Below are 23,752 nucleotides of genomic sequence, written 5' to 3'. Positions count from 1 at the left end.
CTGTGTCCCAGAGTGGATAGGAAGAGCTGGGTGAACATTAGCGATAAGGCCTCTGCGATCAGCTCTCGAGCGTGAGCGGAGTCAGGCCTCTTCATTGCTTCACCCCTGTATTTTCATCTCTTAAACAATAATCACAATTAAACTTGTCCAAACACCTCAAAATATGCGTTAGCAGAACAAAATGAGGTTACCATCTCTCATAGCATGATGATGGCTTTTATTAAAGTCCCCTTGCTAATAATTTCTCTCTCATTTTATGATGCCTTAATACTTCTGTGAGATAGGCTTTCCACTCAAAACAAGATTCCGTGGTTGTCACCTGAAGAACAAGCTCAAAACTGGCCTTAATGCAATTTAGAATGGTGTCATCCATTTCTAAGCCACTGGGTGGGTGTGAAATTGTCAGTCAGCCTTTACTTTATCACCCACAGAGCCACGACTAATTACACTCAGCAGCATGGGGCCGCCAAGCAGGGAAAGAAGATAGACAAGCCCAGCTGCTTAAAATATCCTTGGCCAATACAAAACTGCAATCCCCAAAGCTTTCTTTAGATTGGAGAAGATTTGGCTATTTTTTAAATTTGCGTTTGAATAGCAATAATAATTGGAGAAGGCAATGGCACTTCACTCCAGTACTCTTGCCTGGAAAATCCCATGGATAGAGGAGCCTGGTAGGCCACAGTCCGTGGGGTCGCTAAGAGTCTGACAGACTGAGTGACTTCACTTTCACTTTTCACTTTCATGCATTGGAGAGGGAAATGGCAACCCACTCCAGTGTTCTTGCTGGAGAATCCCAGGGGTGGGGGAGCCTGGTGGGCTGCCGTCTATGGGGTCATACAGAGTCAGACATGACTGAAGTGACTTAGCAGCAGCAGCAATAATATTATAAATCATAATAACCGATCTCTGACAGTGCTGTACAGGTTCTGAAGTATTTTTCAAACCTGTTATTTCATTTAATTCTTGCTAGAGCTCTTTGAAATATCAATTCTGAGTTTAATATTGGCTACCATTTATTGGAAACCTAACCCATGTAAGCACATTACCTTTTACCTCATCAATTCATCTCAACAATCTAGTGAAATATTCTTCTTACCCTCATTTTACACTTGAGGAAACTAAGGCACAGGGGATTTAAATAGCTTTCCTAAGTACACACAGATCATAGGAGGAGGCGGTACTGACCTTGCATGTGCATTAATAATGAACTCATGGTCCATGCTCTCGATGCTGTACCTTGAGACACTATTATGTACCCATTTTACAGGTGGAGAAACTGAAATCCAGGTAGTAGAATCACTTACCAAGTTGTCAGTTCAAGATTCAATAAGATTTCTCCAATCCCAAAGCCCAAGCTCTGTCCATTCTTTTTCTACACTGTATAAAAATGTTTATTTGTTTTTCCCTGACAAATTTGAAGGGGATCGTGTTGTTGCAAATGGCGTGACATGGGTTCCAGGAGCTCAGCTGGGGCGGGGTTCAGAAGCAGGCCTTTTTACTTCATACCGATGCGTCAGCACCTTAGCAAGAGTCCCGTGGGCTTGTTCACACGGGGGAGTTGGGGAGGGGTCTGGCAGAGTGATGGGCCCAGGGCCTGCAAGGGCTACCCTTGTTATAGAGAGGGGGCTAAGCTCAGACCACACACCCATTAGCTGGAGCTAATACAGAATAAGGAAGTGGGCCGTGGAGAATGCAGGGCCCCACTGAACACACAAGGCCAAGTGTGGGAGGGTGCGGGTGTGAGGCTCAAGTCTGAAGAACAGCTGCCAGGACAGCTCAGGGCCGCAGGGTTCAGTCCAGCTGGATGCCCAGATGGCTTGCCCTCAGGCGCTCCATGCTGCCTCTGTGGTCTGGACGTGAGTTGGGAGCCCTTGACCGTCCACTTCCGGTGGGGGCCCCTCCCGCCTCTGCACTGCTGTGGCCAGCACGGGGCCTCCAGCCCAGAACCTGACTCCAGCACCCATGATTGACCTCCGCAGGGTGGCCCCCTTACCTGTACCTTTGTGCCGGGCACCCAGGAAGGCCTTCTGGGTCAGTGCCCTGTCTCCTGGTCCAGCCTCTTTCCAAGGGGTGCCCCCCTCCAGGGATGTCTAATGAGAGCTGGGCCACATCCCTCCTCTCTGCTCTGCTCTCTCTGACAGAGGGCATCCCCAGTCATGTCCGTGTGGCCCCGGTTACCCTTGCTGATGACACTGTCCCCTGAGAGGACACCCTGTCCCCCAGCCAGTTCCCCTTCTGCACACACAAGACCATCCACACCCACCAGAGTCTCAGAACACACACTGCGCTTCTCCAGGGCAGCCCGGGGAGCCCTTTCTCCCAGGAGCTGGTCAGTGCCACCGAGTCCAGGAAGGAAAGGAGGAGAAGATGGACAGAGGGAGGTGGTCGCAGGTGACAGGGGGGAAACCAGTTACCAGGCAAGGCTTTCTCACTCCCAGATGACTGGGCTGGGCCTTGCCGTCTTCTTCTTGTTGTTTAGTCGCTGAGTTGTGTCCAGCTCTTTTGCGACCCATGGACTGTGGCCCGCCAGGCTCCTCTGTGCATGGGATTTCCCAGGCAAGAATACCAAAGTGGGTTGCTATTTCCTTCTCCAGGGGATCTTCCTGACTCAGGGATCGAACCCACATCTCCTGCTTTGAAATCTGGGTTCTTTACTGCTGAGCCACTTGGGAGGCCCCCTACTATCTTCTAGATGCTCATATTTGGAGGCATAGTTCAAACAGGCAGCCATGGCTGACTGCAGAGCCACACTTATAGAGAAAACGAGCCAGTCAGTCTCTCCTGTGGGGCAGAGCAGCCAGGCTTCAGTTCCAGGCCAACTTCCTCTGGGCCACATATTCCCTCCATGCCCCTCACTCTTCCGTCTTTCCACCTTGATATTAGACGTGGAAATATAGTCCTGGGCAAGAGCTGGCTAACCCCCCACCCCCAGATCTGCCACCAATTCCAGTTATCTCTGTATACTGATCCATACAACCAAGCAGAGGGATGAATAAAATCCCCGACTACTTAAATTGGTACAGCTGCTGTGGAGAACAGTAAGGAAGTTCCTCAAACATAGAGCTAAAAATAGAGCTACCATATGACCCTGCAACCCCACTCCTGGGCATCTATTCAGAGAAGAACATGATGTGAACGGGTAGCTGCACCCCAGTGTTCACTACAGCACTGTCTATAGTAACCAAGACACGGGGACAGCCTAAATGCCCATCGACAGAGGAAGGCATAAAGAAGACACAATGGACTGTTACTCAGCCATTAAAAAGAATGAAATAACGCCATCCGTAGCAACATGGATGGGCCCAAAGACTGTCGCACTGAGGGAAGTAAGTCAGAGAAGGAGAAATGCCCTATGACATCCTTTATATGTGGAGTCTAAAAAGAAGTGATGCAAATGAACTTACAAAACGGGAAGAGACTCACAGGCTTAGCGAGCTTATGGTCGCCAGGGGAAGGGCTGGGAGGAAGGAATAGTTAGGCAGTTTAGGATGGAAATGCGTGACTTCCCTGGTGGCTCAGATGGTAAAGCGTCAGCCTGCAATGCAGGAGACCCAGGTTCGATCCTTGGGTTGGGAAGATCCCGTGGAGAAGGAAATAGCAACCCACTCCAGTATTCTTGCCTGGAAAATCCCATGGACGGAGGAACCTGGTAGGCTACAGTCCATGGGGTCACAAAGAGTCGGACACGACTGAGCGACTTCACTTTCTTTCTTTTTTTCTTTAGGATAGACATGTACACACTGCTATATTTAGAATGGATAACCAACAGGAACCCACTGTGCAGCACATGGGGAGAAAATTAAAAAATAAAATAAAATTCCAACTTCACAAAATGGACAGGGTGAAGTTAGCTGATTTGCCCAACAAGACAAGGCCACTAAGAGCAGAGGCTCAAATGCAAGTCTTTCTTTTTGCTTAGTCCTTGTTACCACTTCTCTACACTGGTTTTGCTTTACAAACTTTTTAAAAGCATGACAACGTAGAATTAGTCAGCAAAGGGCTGGCGTGCCCCACTGGGAGGACCCAGAGAACTAATAGGAATTGAAGGAGTGGGAGCCAGTGGGGCGCTTGGTCTGCACGCGGCCCCGTGCTGAGTTCTCACACCCCATACTTCCTATATCTCTGGTGGCAAGGCGGTAAGGCTGAGGGAGCTGAGGCTTGAAGAAGTGACTGATCTGTTCAAAGCCAAAGCATAAGAATGTGGGAAAGCCGAGGCCGACCTCCTCTGAGTCTAAGATTCGCCCTCTCCTCCATACAGTCCCAGCTGTCCTAGGCATTCATTCTAAATCGGCCGGTCCCTGAAACAGCCACAGGAGCAATGGCTGGACAGAAACATCCAGGCACCTAGGCACTTTTACAAGTTGTAATTTGGAAATTATTTTTCAAAGGCGACACTTCCCTACTGCGTGTGTGTGTGAACTGCTCGTTTAGAACAGAGGGGGAGCTTCAGGAGCCTGCCTTTTCCATTCCCTTTGAAATCAGAAGGCGGCCGTTGCCTCGGTCATTAGTCAGGGTGTCCCTTTTAAAGGGTGAAAGCTTTGCCTGGGACAGCAGTACGTTTCGAGTGCCAAGCGTTTAAATGGTTTCTGACAGGCAGAAGGGGACAGAGGCCATTGGATGTAATGGTCGTGACAGATGGGGGGGGGGAGGGCGTTTTGTCAAGTTTCAAGAGCATGGAGGACAAGTATGACAGGAGAGTGAGTGTGGTTCTAAAGGGGCAAAGCCAAGGCTGACCAAGTGCCTGGGAGGCACCCCCCCACCGGAAGGCCGCCCCCAGCGGATGCCTGGGCAAGGCCTCCACACAGCACATCCACAGGTAGCAGAAGCGATTTGTAACCGAGCCACGTGGGAAGGAGTGTTTGCCAGAGATGTCAGGAGAGGGGAGGCTGAGAGCAGACCGTAGCCTGGTCCCCTGCTCCCTTCGGCCTAGCAGGGCCAGGTGACATGATGGCTTTGAAGAAAAGCATCCTGAATCCAACTCGGTAAGAGTAGATGATTTGGGGCAAGTCAGTATTATCCTGTCTGAGGTCTTCTAGAGAAGCTATCAGCATCATTCTACTCCTTGCAGATGAAGGAAGAGTCCAGATCAAAAAGTGCCAATCAGAGCTGTGGTTTGTGTTCAAGTATGACCTGCAGGCGCTCCTAACCTGTCCATGACTCTCTCCCTAACAGCCTAAATACCCAATGCGCTGTTGATGTTAGAAAGTCTCATAAATGGCTAGGTACCATCACAGAAGGATATGCACAATGGACCGAGAGGTGAAAAAGACAAGTTCAAAATCAGTATGATCTAATTTATTCCCTACATATAAGTATATAAATAGGAACCTCCCCCCAACATACACACACAGAAGAGACATGCTGAGAGGCTAACAATAATTGCTCCTTGACTCAGAAACTTGTATTTAAGTTTCCATTATTTTGCTCATCTTTATTTTCTACTGTAGATTTCTGTGCTGTTTTTGCTTTGAAATTGCAAAAATTGCTCTTTTACCTTTAACTAAACAGAGGTGACAGATTGGGTTTCCCTGCTGGTTCAGTGGTCAAAAAATCTACCTGCAGTGCAGGCGACGTGGGTTCAATCCCTGGGTTGGAAAGATCCTCTAGAGGAGGAAATGGTATTGAGTATTCCTGCCTAGAAAATCCCATGGACAGAGGAGCACTGCAAGGGGTCTCAAGGAGTCAGACACGACTGAGCGACGAGACCGAGGTGACACTGATGGCTGTAGAGCAATGCATGTTGGCCTTTTTCCGGGTGTGAAGAGGATTGCTGTTTTGGCAAACCTGGGATGTGATGATGCTGAGGCTCGTTCTGGGGACCACACCCGTGGGTCAGGATCACCTCCCTCTGCTCACAGTGGTCTTCCTTCTGCCCCATCTCTTCTTCCCCCTGCCAAGTGTTCTTACGTGGTTTTGACCTTGCCACTAGTCCACAGATCAGTGGCTATGCCTGCTTTCCTCTCAACAAGAGTCAGGTTATATTTTCATAAGGAATTACTCTTTTAAATGTAATTAAAATTTGTTCTAATTAAATGTTATAAAATTCTATAGAAACTATAAGAAGTCCAAAAAAATCACTCATCAGTCCCTCATCTTGAATTAATAGGGGACTCTGGGAACTGCAGATGGACTGTCCAAAGAACCTGGTGGAGTGATAGGTGATGGGGAGATGAGCGAGTCAGGATGCCTGTGGACTTCACAGGACACCTGCCCTCCATCAAGGCAGCAGGGAAGCATGGGAAAACCACAGCATCTTGGGGCCAGAAAATCTGGCTTCTTAACCTCCTTCATCTGTACAAACAGTTTACTAAGCTTTGTTGACATTCTTTGCTGAGTATATCCCAATTTCTTTTTGGAATGACGCAGGGAATGTACACCCACTCCAGTGTTCTTGCCTGGAGAATCCCAGGGACAGAGGAGCCTGGTGGGCTTCCGTCTATGGGGTCGCACAGAGTCGGACACGACTGATGCGACTTAGCAGCAGCAGCAGCAGCAGGGAATGTACAAAAAGAGTGATTAAATAAGTAATGGATTTCCTTTTAAAATTATATTGGTTCTTCCTACTTCATCAGATGGGTTGGGGTGTTGAGATGGTCTGAGCGAACACTCTATAGAAAACGAAAAGTGGCACACTTGTAAATGCACATCACAGTGACCCAGGGTGGGTTCTGGTTGGTCTCGGGCTGGCTTTTCCATGCCGCAGACTTAATGAGGTCACGACAAGGGAGGGGCCTTTGCAAGCCGGCCTGTGAGACTGTTTCGCATTCGGCACTCCTGCTGTGGGTGAAGCCAGGCTCTCCCTGCCTTTCATCTCTCTGTCCTGACCACCTTGCAAACATCTTGTTTACAAATCACCACCCATCGGCCGCTCCCGAGTGTAGTGGAAAGCCAAGAGTGTGATGGGCTGAGCTTTTGTCTCTGCCTGTAGGTAGGACGGTGTAGCGGAGACGGTGCAAGCTTTATAACCCTGGCTCTGCTGCTTTCAGTCCCAAGACCTTGACCAAAGTACTTGCCCACCTGGGCCTCAGTCTCTCCATCTGTAAAGTGGGGATGGTAATCCATAAGGGCTGTTGCTAGGATCATATGAGAAAATATGCAGGAATGACCTGGCTCTTAGAAGTTAGTTTATAAAATGTTCCTTCTCTTCCGCCTCCCCTTAAACGTTGCATACTTTAAAGGTGGAGAGATGGGAGGGGGAGAGAGGGTGAGGAGCACCCAGCAGGGGTCCTGTGGCAGGGAGGAAGCAGGCTGGCCCGGAAGCCAGGCCTCCTCTCGGTTCCTTGCTCCCCAGAGGAACTGGGCTGCTTGCTTTTCCTGCAGGTTCTGATTCTTGCCATCGGCCCTGATTCACAAATTGCTCCCTCAGGTTTTCCACACTGGAAGTTGTTTTCAAAGTTTTAAAGGGCACGGCAATTCAGAATTAGTCAGTGAAAGGCTGGCATGTCCTACTGGGAAGACCCATACATAGTCCTAGGAGGAATAGCAGGAGAGAGAGCCAGTGGGCCGCTCCCTTGCCCTGCACTGGCCCCATGCTGAGCTCCCCACGCAGCAAACTTGACACCTCTGGCAGCAAGACCGTGAGGCCAGCGCTTTCTAGTGGAGGCCCCTGAGGCTTGGGGAGGTGACGTGTTTTGTGCACATGCATTTCTCCACAAAAGTAGCAGCACTCACAGAGCTTTGTCTTTCACGAGCTCTCCTAGGCTATAATTCACCCCTGCAGTTGGCGTTAAGATGCTTCAAGGGCATCATTTTGTCTGATATTCAAAGGACACTAACAAGGGCTATGTATGTGAGTCGCTAAGTTGTGTCTGATTCTTTGCGACCCCCTCAGTTGTAGTCTGTCAGGCTCCTCTGTCCATGAAATTCTCTAGGAAAGAATTCTGGAGTGGGTTGCCATTTAGTTCTCCAACAAAGGTTAAGATACCCCCTTTTTCCTTCATCCAAATTCCCTGGGCTCCCACCAACTAAAACCAAGAATTGCTGATTCCGAAGAAGCAGGGGAAGTGGGCAGTATGCTCCGATGCCCTGAAGACTAGGGGCTCCGGATGAAAATTGTGTTCATTATCATCCCTTTGACTGAAATTTTGCCAAAATCAAAGTGTTACAAATCAGAGTGAAACTCATGCTTTTAGGGATCAAGGAAAGAAGATGATTTCAGTGTAGAAAAGATTAAAAGCAATATTAATATTAACTTGCACGTACAAAAGATTTTTTTTTTTTGAAGTCTATCTCTTCTGTTAGCTTGCAGAGTTATCTCTGAGCTGTCTGCCTCAATGATGTCCCCAAATCCAGCTAGGGGGCTTCACAGGTGGCTCAGTGGTAAAAAGAATCTGCCTGCAATGCAGGAGATGCGAGTTTGATCCCTGGGTTGGGAAGAAAATGGCAGCCCTTTCCAGTATTCTTGCCTGGGAAATCCCATGAACAGAGGAGCCTGCTGAGCTATAGTCTATGGCATCACAAAAGAGTTGGAAATCACTTAGAGAGCAAACAGTGACAATAAACCCAGCCAGTCTATGATGTTCTGGTGGCAAGTTCAGCTTTGGGTCCGTTCCCAGGAGAGGGTCCGATGCAGAGCAGTGGCAGTGATGTTCTGGTTCATGCCTCACCCCTCTCTCCTCCACCCACACAAGCCTCTGTTGGAATCCCTGCTTCAGACAGGACCTCTCCTGTTCCTCCCACACAGCGGCCAGTCAACCATCCAGCCATTCACTTGAGTTCCATTCTGCCCACCAATCTTTAGCGAAGGCCTGCTGTGCACCAAGCTTTGTGGTAGGTTCTGGTGGTAAGGGAATACCCGTCCCAACTGCTGCCATCAGAATTTTTCATCTTCCAGAGGCCCCCAAGCCCTCCCGGGCCGGCACGTTTGTCACAGAAACTACCCCTCCTTGTTGCTTTCCGGGGAAGGCCTGTGAGGGGTTCACTGAGGTGTCCCAGTTAAGAGGCTGTCTGTGTGTGTGGCTGAGTGCCTGTGTATTTCTGAGTGTCTGTGTGTGTCTTTCTGTGTGTCTCTGTGTGAGGGTGTGTTTCGGTAAGTGTGTGTGTGTGTGTGTGTGTGTGTGTGTGAGACCCTTCCGTGAGGTGCCTCTCCGTCTGACCGTGTGGTCTGTGCCCGCGCTCGCCCGAGGGCAGGTCCAGAGTGTGAAGTAACCGTTGTGGCTGACTGAGGTCAAGATACCTTCCCATGTTTGGAGGCTCCAGAACGAATAAGCAGTGGTCAGCACTTGTGGTTTTTGCCCTGTGCTATTTTTAAAGTTAAAAAAAAAAAAAAAAAAAACAAGCGGAAACTCATTGCCACTCGATAGCTAGGTCAGATTTAGATAAAGTCCGGGCCCAGAGTTGCGGATGGCTGGCTGGTGTGACAGGGTGGGCTGGAGAGACCCCACTGCCGGTCCCGGGTCCGTGGTGCCCAGAGCAGCGGAGGCCTCTCTGCCTTCCGTGGGGAGGATGCTGCCCCCTCCTCTGGGCAGCCTCATAGTGACCGGTGAGGTCACTTCATTGTCCTCATTTACAGATGAGGAAACTGAGGCCCCAGGGGCCACTCACTGGCCCAAGGTCACTTCATCGGTAAGCAGCAGGGTTGGGGTTTGAACCTGGTTCTTCTGCCCCCGAAGCCCCCTCTCTCTTCACAACTCTGTACCGCCCCCTCCTCCCGCCCCCAGTTCTTTGTCTTCAACCAAGTGCTTCATAGTGAGGGCTGAGCCGGCCGTTGGCTTGTTTAACCACCGATTTTCCATGAAGAACATGGTTTCCTTCAGAAAGATCGATTAAGACAAAGTCCTTGCAGAGAAAAACGTTCTCTGAGGCATCTTGCAATATTAGTGTAACCCACACTGTTAACCACTTCCTCACCGTATCAGGGACTCTGGCTTTTTATATCTGTAGAAAATGTAGAACACATTAGAGGGCCCCCTCCTGAAACCCACGTCTCCCCACAGCCTACCTGTGGGTCAAGCCAGCCCACCTCGGCCTCCTGCACTCTGTCAGCTCAGTGCGTAATTTAGAACATGGGGCTTTGATCTTGAATATCTTGAGTGTGTGTTGGTGTGTGTGTGTTTTCCCTTAAGACCGAGTCCATGCGGTGGTCTTCATCATTGGAAACAAACCCAAGGGCCCAGGGACTCGACTCCTCATGATGGTGAGGGTTCAACATCATGAACCTATTCACTGCCACCATTGCTGACCTCCAGGCCTTGGGTTGGTTGGTGTTTTCCTTGTATTACTGCTTAAGCCTGGAGTTAGGACTTGCCCTGGTTAACAGATGCTGAAGCTCAGAGCAAGTCTTTGACTGCAGACCCACAGAGCCCTCTGTGCCTTAAACACCCCCATCTACAAAATCGGGTGATAATTCCCCCTGCCTCGTGGGATGATTGTGAGACTTAAGTAAATTGTGTAGGTGCGTGCTCAGTCATGTCCAGCTCTCTGTGACCCCATGGACTGTAGCCCACCAGGCTCCTCTGTCCATAGAAGTCTCCAGGCAAGAATACTGGAGTGGGTAGCCATTCCCTTCTCCAGAGGATCTTCCCAATCCAGGAATCAATCTAGACCCTTCTACTTTCTTCCTGGGATCCTGAGCACTGTACGCTCTTAAGCCTGACTGTCTGAAGCCGCAGGCTGTTTCTGCCTCTGATAAGATTTTTGTGGTTTGCTAAGTTGCTCATTTCCCTGTTTCTTTATTTCCGTGTTTATCAAATGGAGACAGTAACGGCTGCTAAGGTACACAGCTATTGTGAGGACCCAGTGAGATAAAACAAGATTAACTCAAGTTAGTTGAAGTCCCCAGTCAATGGCCGTTCTGTTACTGTTGTTAGAGACAGCATTGTGAGTAATGGTAGTGATGCCAGTAGTCCCGCCCTGGCTGTCTTGGATTCCGTGGTGGGCCCCAGCCTATGTCTGAGGTGGAGGGAGGGGTTGACCCACAGAGGACAGGCCCCAGGATCCTACCCTGCTCAGCTAAACTCTTCTACCCAGGGTGGAAGATCCAGTCCCACCAACTGTCCAGGCTCAGAGACCCACTGCCCAGGACCTAGCAACCACCACCTGCCTTCTTAGAAAATGCTCCCAGAGACCTAAAGGTTTTACGGAGACTTACAATGACTGCCGATACAATTGACTTGCACGATGACTGTGTTTCCATCACCTTCTAGGTGGGCATCTATTTTAAAGTCTGACTCTACGTTAACTGAGCCAGGAAAGCTTGCTATTTAAGAAATCCTCAGGAGGTGTTGGTGGTATGTACCCACCTTTTGCGGAGTCCTCTTCTCAGAGGACAGTTCTGATTTTTGTCCCTGCTCAACCACCATCAACTCTTTGTCTCAATATGCAACCTTAGTTCTGGCTTCCCTGGTGATTCAGATGGTAAAGAATCTGCCTGCAGTGCAGGAGACCCAGCTTCCATCCCTGGGTTGGGAAGATCCCCTGGAAAAGGGCAAGGCAACCCACTCCAATGTTCTTGCCTAGAGAATTTCATGAACAGAGGAGCTGGTGGGCTACAGTCCATGGGATCACAAAGAACTGGACTGCATGACTCACACACACACACACACACGCACAACCTTAGTTCATAGTCAGGACTGAAGATCACTCTGTTGACTGCCCTCACTTCACAGGTGAGAAACCTGAGGCCCAGAGAGACTCATTCAAGACCACACAGCATGTTGATGTGATATTGATCAGCCCTGACCGCCCAGATGCCTGTGGGCACTCGAGGGAAGGGTTCTGGGACTCCCACACCTGGAAGAAGGACACGGAGCCCTGATGCAGCCCTGGGGTCTCTGGGCTGAGCAGGGTGTGGGAGATGATTTAGACTTCAGGCTCTGAGTCTGCTCTCTCTTCCAGGGTGGCTCTGCGCTTTCCCCTGCTGTGGTCATCAGGCCAGAGAGGGCTCAGCAACAGGCAGCTGCTTTGGCAAAGGAGGTTGGCTGCCCCAGCTCGTTCATCCAAGAAATGGTGTCCTGCCTCCGCCAGGAGCCGGCCAGCATCCTCAATGATGCCCAGACCAAGGTAGGCACTCGTGTGAGAGTTGGGGAGGGAGGGATCTTTTACAAATGGAAACCAGGCCAGAAAGGAGACAGGACCCACCCAAGGCCACGCAGTAGGCTGGTGACCAGCTGGGGCCGAAGGCATGTTCCCTGACCGCCTCACCCCTTCCCCGAGCTATGCCTGGGCTGCAGTACGTCATGGACCAAACTGGGGTCCTGAGGATCGACTGGTCTCTGTGCATCAGATTTTGTCTGTACTATGGGGATAATAGGGTTTCCCAGGTGACTCAGTGGTAAAGAATCCACCTGCCAGTGCAGGAGACCCAGGAGACCTGGGTTTGATCCCTGGGTTGGGAAGATTCCCCTGGAGGAGGAAATGGCAACCCACTCCAGTATTCTTGCCTGGGGAATTCCATAGACAGAAGAACCTGGTAGGCTACAGTCCATGGGGTCCCAAAGACTCAGACACGAGCATGCACGCAGCATGGGGTTAATAATGGGACTCTGACAGAGTAGGAGAAGAAGATGAAGTGACATCTGTAAAGGGTCTTGCTGGGATCGCGGTGCCACCCGGTCAGGTCACAGTCACATGTACTGAGTGCTGTGGGCAGGGCTGCAGTGCACCGAGGCCACCACGCCCCTTAGACATGGCAGCTGTGTGCTGCTTTTCCAACTTGTAAGGGTGGTGCTCACAGCCCCCAGGCTGCCTGCCTGGCCCTGATATTGACAAAGGGGACTCTAGAAAGAGTAACTTGTCATCTGAGCTGAGGCTTTAATCCCTTCCGCAGCGGGCCTGGACTCATGGACCTGGAGCAGGTCTTATCCTCAGCTCCTCCAAATATGGGCTAATCAGATCGTGACTAAAGCTGATGAATTTCCCCTGTCATGTCCTGCCTTTGGCCACCACCACGATCAATAGCTCTTACAGGCTCAGGCTTACCCTTCCTCCCAGTGGATCTGTTGTCACCTTGGTGGGAGGTGCTGGGATGCTCCCCTAGGGACTAGTCACTGCTCCGAGTAAGACTTGCCGTCCTGACCCTGGCACTGTGGCCTGGTGTCCTGCCTGCTTGCTGTTCTGGCCACGTTACCCTTATTTCCCAGGAGAGCTTTGGGTGAATAGCCAGCTTTGGTGCTCATTATGGTTAAGACTTGATTAAGCGAAGCAACTGTGTTGTGCTTAGTGGCTCGGTTGTGTCTGACTCTTTGTGACCCTCTGGACTCTAGCCCGCCAGGCTCCTCTGTCCATGGGATTTTTTAGGCAAGAATACTGGAGTGGGTTGCCATTTCCTTCTCCAGGGGATCTTCTCTGCCCAGGCATTGAACCCTCATCTCCTGCATCTCCTGCTTTGGCAGGTGGGATTCTTTACCACTAAAGCCACCTGGGAAGCCCCCAGTGAAGCAATACAACTGGCTATTTCAGTATCAGGTTTTGAGGATGAAGTCTATATAAACCATGACATCCCTTTGCACCTGATGCAGCTGCTGGCTGTGAGTGGTCCTTTCCACTACTGGGGTCCGGTGGTCGACGGCCAGTACCTCCGAGAGGCCCCCGCCCGAGCGCTGCAGAGGGCCCCACGGGTCAAGGTGGATCTGCTCATCGGAAGTTCTCAGGACGACGGACTCATCAACAGAGCCAAGGCTGTGAAGGTAGGCAGGAGGGGCCTCGGAGTGTGGCCCAGTGACTCTAGACCTAAGCAAGACCTTGGTCAAGAGTCATGGACTTGCTTGCTTGTTATTTTCAAGACAGTCAATGAAAAACTACATGTACAAAAGCTCTGTAAGGAATTCAGGAGATGGTAGTGGGGGTGGGGTTCAGAAATAAGACACCTGCTGTGTTGTGAGCAACACAGACACAGACACATCCAGAAACTACATCTGTGAATGTATGAATCACAGTGGGAAACCGTCAGCAAGGCTGACTCAAGAGCTCTGTAGCTTCAGGGTTCCAGGCTGTGCCTACCCCTTGTACCCACGAAGGATGCTTATCCCACGGAGCCTAGGAGAAGGAGAGGCGGGTGGATGAAGGGAGCCTGGCAGGGAAGCCCAAATGTGAGCCTTGTGGTGGCTTGTTGGAGACACAGCAAAGTGTGAGGGACTCGTGGGGTCATTTATCTCCCTGAGCATATGCTTCCTGCTCAGAGCAGAGAAGCCATCACTCCTCACTAGGATGTGGCCAGCCCTGGGAAGGGGTCAGGCACACTGGCCCCTGGCCCAGCCCCCTCTCCCTGTCCAGCTGCTCCTGATGGCCCTCTGGGTTGTCACCCTGGGATGGTGGTCCGAGCTCATGACACACACACACAGGACAGATACTCAGTGTTGGCTCAGTTTGACTCTATTGACCATAAGGCAGTATCGTTGGAATTAATAACAGCAAATAAGGATCATTAACACAACCGAATGGGATCTCTCATCCTTTGGATTATTCTATTCCCTTGGGTAATCTACCTCCTGAAGGGGAATCCATCTTAGAGCAAAATAAAAAAAGAAAATGCAAACTACCATTTTGAGATGAGATGTATTAATATATAAAGGTATTAATCACAGCATTAATTGTTATAGTAAAACATTGGAAGCAACCCAAATATCCGTGAGCAGGGAAATGGTTAACTGAATGAAGATGCACGTGAACTATTGGATAGATAGAATGTAGATGGTAAAAGGGACGAACCAGGCCCATCTCTCCCATCTTGAGGATGCCTGTGGTATGTTGTTGAATGGAAAACAAAAGTCAGAACCCAGAGGAGTGTGAAATTAAGGTAGTATCCATATATTTAAAAGAACAGTGTATATCTGTAAATATGTAAGTGTGTATAATTGTATGTATTTCTATATGAAAGAATACACAGCAAACGATTAACATGGACTGTCTCAGGAGGTGCATCGGTGTGAAAAGAAGTTTCATAATACTATGAATTTAGTATTATGAACATTACTAACATACATGTGTACTCATTATCTATAACATATATGCATATATGTGTGCCTGTACAGTTATGTATGGGCACCTCTGGCGGCTCAGTGGTAAAGAATCCACCTGCCAATGCAGGCGATACGGGTTCGATCCCTGGTCCAAGAAGATCCCCTGGAGAAGGACATGGCTACCTACTCTAGGATTCTTGTCTGGAGAACCCCATGGAGCCTAGCGTGGGGTTGCAGTTGAACATGACTTAGTGACTGAACAACAATACCATGTATATGTGTATAAACAGAGAGCTGTGTGTGTGTGTGTGTGTGTATTGGGAGGTGGCATACAGCAAAGCTTAGTCACTATCAGCTTCCATCGGTTGACTCACAGCCGTGGAGAAGGAATTTTGCCTCTGATCCATCTCTATGTTTTTCTACCAAGCACCCATCTATGTCTCAGCCCTTTATTTCGAGGGTCTGCAACTTGGTTATGAACCAGACTGACGGTTTCACTGAGGAAATGCTGGAACAAGGCCGCTCTCCACCACTAGCCCTGGGCTTTTCTTTAAAGCAGTGGCTCTTCAAATTACTTTTGATCAAGTCCGTTATCAGTTAAAAAGCAGTGAGCTTAGTCATTCAAGTATAAATAATATACGTGCATAGTCCTATACTTATTGTTATCAAGATTCACAAAAAAACAGAACGTTTTAAAGCATGAGGAAGAAATGACTCTGCTTTCTTGCTGCACGCTCTGCATACTCCATGTGGGAGACAGTGCCCTACAGCACGGGCAGGTTGGAAAGACGTGCACGTCGGCCCGGGACTCCCTTCTGTGCAGTTCCTCATTTCACATGACCCGGCAGGGGAGGACACGGGAAGCTTTGTGCAGAAGATACTCTATCCTCAAAGCTCTAAGTCTTTGGACCATGCACTGGCAATGCATCCTAGCCCATCTCCAGCCTTAGAGAGAGGGGAAGGACTGCATCCCTGGGGGCCTAGGGAGCATCCTAGACAGGTGGGGGGAAGCAGGCCCCGGCAGCAAATTCCCAGACACCCCCAACTCCTGGTGGAGAAGCCGTCCGTCCACTGGAACTGGGGGAGGGGAGCTTTTATTTATTAATTTGTAAGCTTTTTATTTTATAGTGGAGAATAACAGATTAACAATGTTGTGAGAGTTTCAGGTGGACAGCGAAGGGACTCAGTCATACATATACATACACATCCATTCTCCCTGAAACTCCCCTCCCATCCTGGCTGCCGTGGGACGTTGAGCAGAGTTCCCTGTGCTCTACAGTGGGTCCTTGTTGGTTGTCCATTTTAAATATAGCGGTGTGGACACGTTGATCCCCAGGTGATGGACCTTGTGCTGGGGTTGACTGTAGGGCAGCTCAGGTTTATATTTTGGGGGTGATGACAGCCCAGTGTAAGAGGATGGTCTGCGGCTGCCTTGGTCTCTCCTCTCCCTGACAGGAGAGGAGCAGCTCTGCCCTGACTCTCAGAGCCCTCATGGCAGGGAGCCCAGATCCAGAGGACTGGGAACCCTCCCCAGCAATGTGTTTCCATTCTTCTCCTTGAATTTCCCTTAGAGGCTTTCAAGGAGCTGTTTCCTTGGTCCACTTGCAAAGAAGGATGGTGTCTGCTGATGAGAGCTCTCTGCCTACATCAGGAGGCGGGTAGGGGGCCAGGCTCCAGATCAGGGAACTGGCTGGGAGGTCAGGGTGGAGTGGCACCCGGCTCTGTTCAGGTCTCTGCTTGCATCCAAACCCCGTCCCAGCCAGTGCTCCCTTAGCGCCTGTGTTCTGGTTAGACTCTCCCCGTCTTCCTTCCCTTCTGTGTTTGTCCTCCTGTGAACAGGCACTAGTGCAGCCATTGGCAGGGTCTTGGGAGACTATGTCCCCCTGGGAGCTCACCCAGGGGCTGACTGGAAAATTGGGAGGAAGAAGGATGCGGTAACAGTCAGGCTTGGAGCCAAATGCACACTTGCAGAGCCATCACGTCTACATGCTTGCATCTCCTGGACTGACTGTGCCTCCAGCCCGACTCTATCTCCCACTCGGGCTTTTCCCTTGAACCCTAGACTGGCTTAGCCAAGGGTCTACTTGGCATCCTCACTTGGAGGTCTCATCGCTTTTCACTCTTAACACAGCCAAAGGAACTGCTGATTCCACTGATGCCCTCCCCCATCCCCAACCAGCTTGTCCTCCACTGTCTTCACCATCGTAATAAACAACAACTCCTGCTTCTGCAGGCGCAGGCTCCAAACCTCTCTTTCTTGCTCCCAGCTTTCCATCAGCATGTCTGTGTGGCTCTGTCTTCAGAACATTTCCAGCCTTGACCCCACCACTTCTGCCTTCACCCTGACCCATGGCATCATCTTTCTCCAGGATTCTTATAATGCCCCCCAACCATCGTCCAGCTTCTGGTTTTGCCTCTTATGAGGTATAAGAACCACCATGGCTGGAGTAATCCCTTCACAGGATAAGTCAGAGCCCTTCACTCCTCAGAGTCCTCCAGTGGCCTCAGCTCACACAGGGGAAAAGCCCCAGTCCATCACGACCACTATCTGATACGGTCTTTGACCTCATCTCCTGCCTCTCTGCTCTTGCTCACTGTGCTTCAGCCCAACTGGTCCCTGTGGTGGTCCTCAGATCTGCTGAGCACACTCCCACCTCAGGATCTCGGCACTTTCCATTCCCCCTTCTAGAATGTTCTTTGGCTGTGCTGGTTCTTTTTTGCGGGTGCAGCCTTCTCTAGGTGTGGCTCATTGGCATGTGGGACCTTAAGGCCCTGACCCGGGATCGAACCCTTGAAGGTGGGTTCTTAACCACTAGACCAGCTAGGATGTTCTTCTCCAGGTAAATCACTGCCTCACCTCCTTCAGGGCCTGTTTCTTCAGAAAGAACTTGCTGGACCACTCTGGTGGAGAGGGCACCGCACCCCCAGCATTCTCTCTCTCCCTTATCCTGCTCTCCATCCTCAGCACTTGTTCCGCTGAATGTCATCTATTTGTCTATCACATTTCTTCCTCCACTAGAATGTGAGCACATATAAGTCGCCCTGAGCTCAGAGACTTTATCTGTTTTGCTTTCTGCTCTATTTCTGGTGCCTATAAAAGTGACTGATACACAGTAAGTGCTCGATGAATCTTTATTAGTTTGAAAGAATAAAATTATGGATTTGACTTAGGAGTCTTCAAGGAAATATTGGCTTGACGAAAACCAATAATTCATCCCCAACCAACCTTATCGATCAGGGATTATTATCACTAATTTTTCAGTGAGAAACCAGTTCAGAGAGAAGTCAGAATTCAAATCCAAGTCTGTCCAACTCCAAAGGCACTCTATTTCTATCCCAGCCTTCTGGGAAAAGCCAGCCTTCCCTTCATGAGCTTGCTGTCCACCAATGACCGCGTGCTGGGTGCTCACACGGACAGGAACTCAGGTAGAATCAGGGCCACTCAATGCAAAGGGCTTTGCAATTTCTCCCGCACTCTTCTTTTATCTCAGCCATAACGCTATGAGGTCCATACTCATGAATCAACATTTAACACCATTGTACTGAGGAAGAAACATGTTTTGAGAGCGTTGATATTGTCCTAAGGTCACCTAGGGGCTTCCCTGGTGGCTCAGATAGTAAAGAGTCCACCTGCAGTGCAGAAGATCTGGGTTCAATCCCTGGGCCGGGAAGATCCCTTGGTGGGGAAAATGGCAACCCAGTCCAGTGTGCTTGCCTGGAGAATCCCATGGACAGAGGAGCCTGGTGAGCTAAAGTCCATGGGGTCACAAAGAGTCAGACACCACTGAGCGACTAAACGTGCACGTACGACGGGTCACCTAACTAGTCATCTGCAAAGCCGAGCCTCCACTGCAGGTCCTCTGGCTCCAGTTGGGGCTGCTTTCTGTATTCACCTCTAGGAAACTGGGGGGTAGAGATGCACCAGCACCGTCTGCACCCTACAGACAGCTCATAGCCCAGAGGAGTCCTCAGAATCCTGCCCGACACAGAACTGCCATGGACCAGCGTGGACGCCCAAGTGGGAACCACGCTACCAGCTGCCCTCTGGATGTGGTGTTGAAGTTCCTCTTTTATTTCCAACAACCCTGCGCCCGCTTGCCCTCCAGGTTACACTGCCTTGTCTCAGCCTGCTCGCGACCTGCATTCAGGGTTGGGCTGTGGGTTTCTCCATGTCCCCTGGAGGTCTCTGTAGCACTTGAGTCCAGCTGCCGTTAGTCAGGGAGAAGCCCCGGGTGGCATATCCCCAAGGACCTTCATCCAAGCAGTTCCTTCTCCCCAGTCCTCCCTCCATCCGTATCGGCCCCGCCTCTCCCACCCTGTCTGTGCTGAGAAGCAGGACAGATCCCCTGGAACAGAGTCCCAAGCATGTTTTCCCAGCACAGAGACCTGTTCAATTAGTCATGCGACGCTTAACAAGGTCACTTACTCTGCCCCCAACACTGTGCTAGGTGTCTGGGACATAAATACAAATTAAATTCCTGCCCTCGAGGAGCTCACAGTCAAGGAACAAAATAGAAAATGAGCAAAGGTAAATCATTAAAAGGCAGTTTGATACACTGTTTGGAGACAGACACCTACTGCAGGACCTCTGCGCAGTTGGGGAAGAAGGGGTCATTGGACCCGCAGTAGCACTGAAAACAGAAGTGGCCCAGTGATGGCGGAGCTGGCCAGTACCCTGTCCCCCAAGCTGTCTGTCAAGAGAGCGCGAGAATGTCCTGGGTGTCCACGGATTGTAATCAGGAGAATCTGAGCTCACTAGAGCCTGAGCCTCAGTTTCCCTATCTGCAAAATCGGGAGATTATCAGTACATATCCCCATGAAGATGTTGAAAGAAAAAAATACAGGCAATAAGTAGCATATGCTCAATAAATATTAGCTTTTCCCTTGATTCTTTAACTGTGCTATGACAATCAATATCAAAGCTATTGTCCCCAATCTAGAGAATTATCCCAAGGAGGCAGGAATACAAAGAGCAGATGATCACTGAATCACCTCACCTGACCTGCGCCAGTTTTCCAAATTGTGCCAGATACATACACTTGCTTGCCTCTCATTCCACCCTTGCGTCAGTACCATCCAGAGCCCAAGCCCAAACACACACCATCCAGCTTCCCAGGGATACAGAGGTAGATAGACGTCCCTCCCACCCCAAAGGAGCCCCCAGACTCACCCATCTGTCACAGCAGCGGAGACCCAATAAATTCCCTCAGCCCAAAGAGGGTGGGTAGGGCTTCCAGCGAGTCCACGTGAAGACCCTCAGCCCCCAGCAACCCAGGCAGCCTATGGCCCACCCAAGGAGCCTTGATGACACCAGCAGAGTTAACCACGTACCCGTGGTGCATCGGCGCTCCCTGAGATGCCTGGGATGGCTCTGTTCACAGAGAACGATCTTATTTTCTGAAGTAGCAGCTTTCCGTTGAAATTCTTCGTCAGTCACCGTAGTGGGGATTTTTCCCTCTTCTCTCTCTCTCTCTCTCTCTCTCTCTAACTGGTAAAATTGACAGTCTGCCTACATTAACCGGGCATTAATTTACATGATCAAAAGCAGATTTGTTCCAAGAGGCGATGCTCTGCCTTCCCCTCCAAGCACGAGCATCTCCAAGGAAGGCGAGAAAAAAAACCGCAATCGGCCCCCGCCACGTTGCCCCTGAGCTTGGCCGGGTTTGGCCTCATCCAGGAGCATGTGGGGTGGGGGCCCTGCAGGGAGTGGGGAGGGGGAGGGCAGCCCATCTGAAAGTTGGAAAGTGGCACCTGGCAGCCCCAGGAGCTGGCATGAGCCCCAGCCTGGGAAAACCAAGCCTTTGGTGACAGATTACAGCAGAGGGGCGTGCCAGAGTCTCAGGGAGCACATGGATTTCCTGTGGAGAGAGAGGGGGACTGCTGCGCTGAATCCCCAGCCCTTTGGGATGAAGAGATGTGAGGGTGCAGACCCTAGACATCCTGGGGCCCTCTGGAAAGCCAGGACCCAGAATCAAAATAACAGATTGGGATTCCTTGCTTTAGCCATGCCATGCAGGCAGCTGAACCAGTCTGAGAGCTAGCATCTCTTTAGTCTTTGAATGGGCACAGGGCAACCAACCCTGTAGTGAAGTGAGAACGTCTGGTTTTTTTTTTTTTTTTTCTTCTGTTAAAATTTATTTTTAATTGGAGGATAATTGCTTTACAATGTTGTGTTGCTTTCTGCCATACAGCAACATGAATCAGCTATTTGTGTGTGTGTATATATGTATATGTATATCCCCTCTCTCCTGAGCCTCCCTCCCACCCCTCTAGAGCACCGAGCTGAGTTCCCTGTGCTATGCAGCAACTGCCCACTAGCTGGATATTTTACATATGGTAGTGCGTATATTTCTATGCTACTCTGGAGATGGAAACGGCAACCCCACCCAGTAGTCTTCCCTGGAGAATCCCATGGACAGGGGAGACTGGCAGGCTACAGTCCATGGGGTCGCAAGAGTCGGACACGACTTAGTGACTAAACCACCACCGTGCTGCTCTCTCGGTTCACCCCACCCTCTCGTTTCCTCGCTGTGTCCATGTGTCTACACCTGCATCTCTGCGTCTGCATCTCTGTTCTTGCCCTGCAGATAGGTTCACCAGTACCATTTTCTTAGATTCCATATGTATGTGTTACTGTATGGTATTTATTTTTCTCTTTCTGACTTACTTCACTCTGTATAGCAGGCTCTAAGTTCATCCACCTCAGTTCAGTTGGCTCAACGTCATTCCTTTTTACGGCTGAGTAATATTCCATTGTGTATATATGCCACAGTCTTTTTATTCATTCATCTGTTGATGGACCTCTGGGTTCCTTCCATGCCCTGGCTATTGTCAATAGTGCTGCTATTAATATTGTGTTACGTGTGTCTTTCTGAATTATGGTTTTCTCAATGTATGCTCAGTAGTAGGATTACTGGGTCGTAGGGTGGTTTTAGTCCTATTTTTTAAGGACTTCTAGGCAAAGGTGACAGCACCCAACCGTGGGAGCTGTACTGAGACCCCTCCACGCTGGTGCTGTAACCACCCAACCCTCAGCATCATCACTCACCCATGTTCCTAGTCTCAGTATCCCCTGTGCTCTGTGAAGAGAAAACCAGGGATCAACGGGTTTGACTCATTCCCCTAAAACAGTAAAAATATTTTCTGACTGTGCCAGTAAAAGATGAATGTAAGCCAGGCTGGATTCATTATTATTTTTTTTTTAAGATTTTCTGATGCAGACCATTTTTTAAGTCTTTATTGAATTTGTTGCAATATTGATTCTGTCTTATGTTTTGGATTTTTGGCCCTGGGTTGTGTGGGATCCAAGCTCCCCAGCCAGGGATGAACATGTACCCGCTGCATTGGAAGGTGAAGTCTTAACCCACGGACTGCCAGGGAAGTCCCTGGATTCATTAGTATATGTTTATTATTATTATTTATTTTTTCTTCTGATTAAAAAAAAAAATTGAAAGGAACATTTTATCATGGCCTCTACAATTATGACGGGGCCTGGCAAGAGGTCTGCTGGAAGGTGAAGTCAGCCTTGGGTCTGGTCACTTCCACATCCAGTAGTCAGGGCAGGAGGGGTCAATACAAACTCTCTGAGGGCTCACCTTACGGCTCTGGGGAATGTTGTAAGCACCCCCCCCCCCCCCCGCCTCCAGCCCCCACCAAAGAGATCAGGCTCCTGGCTCATAGAGTTTATGTTCCATGGAAAGGACAGTGGCAATGGTGTGTAAACAAAGGAAATAGGGGTTTCAGATCATGGAATGTGCTCTGAAGAAAGCTGTAACAGTAATAAGAGAGGAAAGGAAGCAGTAGGGGAAAGCACTTTGCAGGGAGGTCGGGGAGGGGACTTCTGGTCCTGAGTGGTGAGAAGAGCCTGCTGTGAGTAGAGCCAGTCGAGGAGCTGGTGCAAAGACCCCGGGGCAGGGCTGGTTTGGGGGACGAGAAGGCCAGATGCTGTTAAACCCAGTGGGTGATGGAGGGGGCAGTAAGAGCGGAAAGCAGACCTGTTAGGCCATCTGAACAGTGACTTGATTCTACTTGCAGGGGGCCATCATCAGAAAGTCTAAGCTAGAAAGTGATACTCCTGATCAGTGGATTTGAAGAGCTTTCTGGCAGCTGTATGGAAAAGCGACTGTGGAAAGCTAATAAAGGACTGAGAGACCAGACTGAGGTCCACTGCGAAGTCCAGGGGGCAAGCTGGTGCGTTAAGTTAGGGTTAAAGACGCGGTAGAGGCAAGACAGGCCCAGACTGCGGATATGTGTAGGATCAGCAGTTGGGTGGGTGAGCTGGGAGTTCAGGAGCGAGTTCAGAGCCATAGATACAGATCTGGAAGAAAACCAAGAAATCTTGATATCACAGAAAGCCAAGAAAAGAACGTGTTTATGAAAGGAAGCTGAGGTCAAGGGTAGAACGTCATTGGAAGTGGTGTGAGATGAGGGCAGAGATCTGACCCCTGGACCTGACGAGATGTAAGTCCCGGGGCCCCTTGATAAGGGCTGTCTCAGGGGGGTGAGGGGAAGGCCTGAGTGATGAGGGTAGGCTGAGGAGGGAGTGAGGAAGTGATCGTGTGCTTCCCAAACCCACCCTCTTTCTGCTTCATCCCCATCTTCACTGGACACCAACCCTTGACAATTTCCACGACCACTTCATTCATTGACAAGTTAGTTACCTCTTCGACTTTACCAAGCTGTTCTGTGGGAAGGTCTGTGTCCTGTTCATTTCAAACCCCTCAGCTGCTGGCCACAGTAGGTCTCTAACGTATGCCCATTAAATGAAGGAAGATTTGTGTCTCCAGGTACCCTGGAGCTCTAGAGAATTCTGGGGATGTTTGTCCATTCACTCCTTTCAGCGTGCATCTGCTTGC

The 23,752-nt window shown here is 50.0% G+C and overlaps 1 protein-coding gene across 1 annotated transcript in view; it reads left to right on the top strand.

Moving 5' to 3' along the window:
• TG (thyroglobulin) overlaps window positions 1–23,752 on the top strand; it is a 231,022-nt gene that overhangs the window by 183,013 nt on the left and 24,257 nt on the right. The window contains exons 42-43 of the mRNA XM_068983946.1: window positions 11,836–12,000; window positions 13,458–13,625. Of these exons, the coding sequence (XP_068840047.1) occupies window positions 11,836–12,000; window positions 13,458–13,625 (333 nt within the window). The remainder of the gene's footprint in view (window positions 1–11,835; window positions 12,001–13,457; window positions 13,626–23,752) is intronic.

The sequence above is a fragment of the Capricornis sumatraensis genome, chromosome 11, assembly GCF_032405125.1.
Source record: "Capricornis sumatraensis isolate serow.1 chromosome 11, serow.2, whole genome shotgun sequence".
In the NCBI taxonomy this organism is placed as follows: domain Eukaryota; kingdom Metazoa; phylum Chordata; class Mammalia; order Artiodactyla; family Bovidae; genus Capricornis; species Capricornis sumatraensis.
The sequence above is the reverse complement of the archived record's forward strand: the minus strand, read 5'-3'. Positions and strand labels throughout refer to the sequence as shown.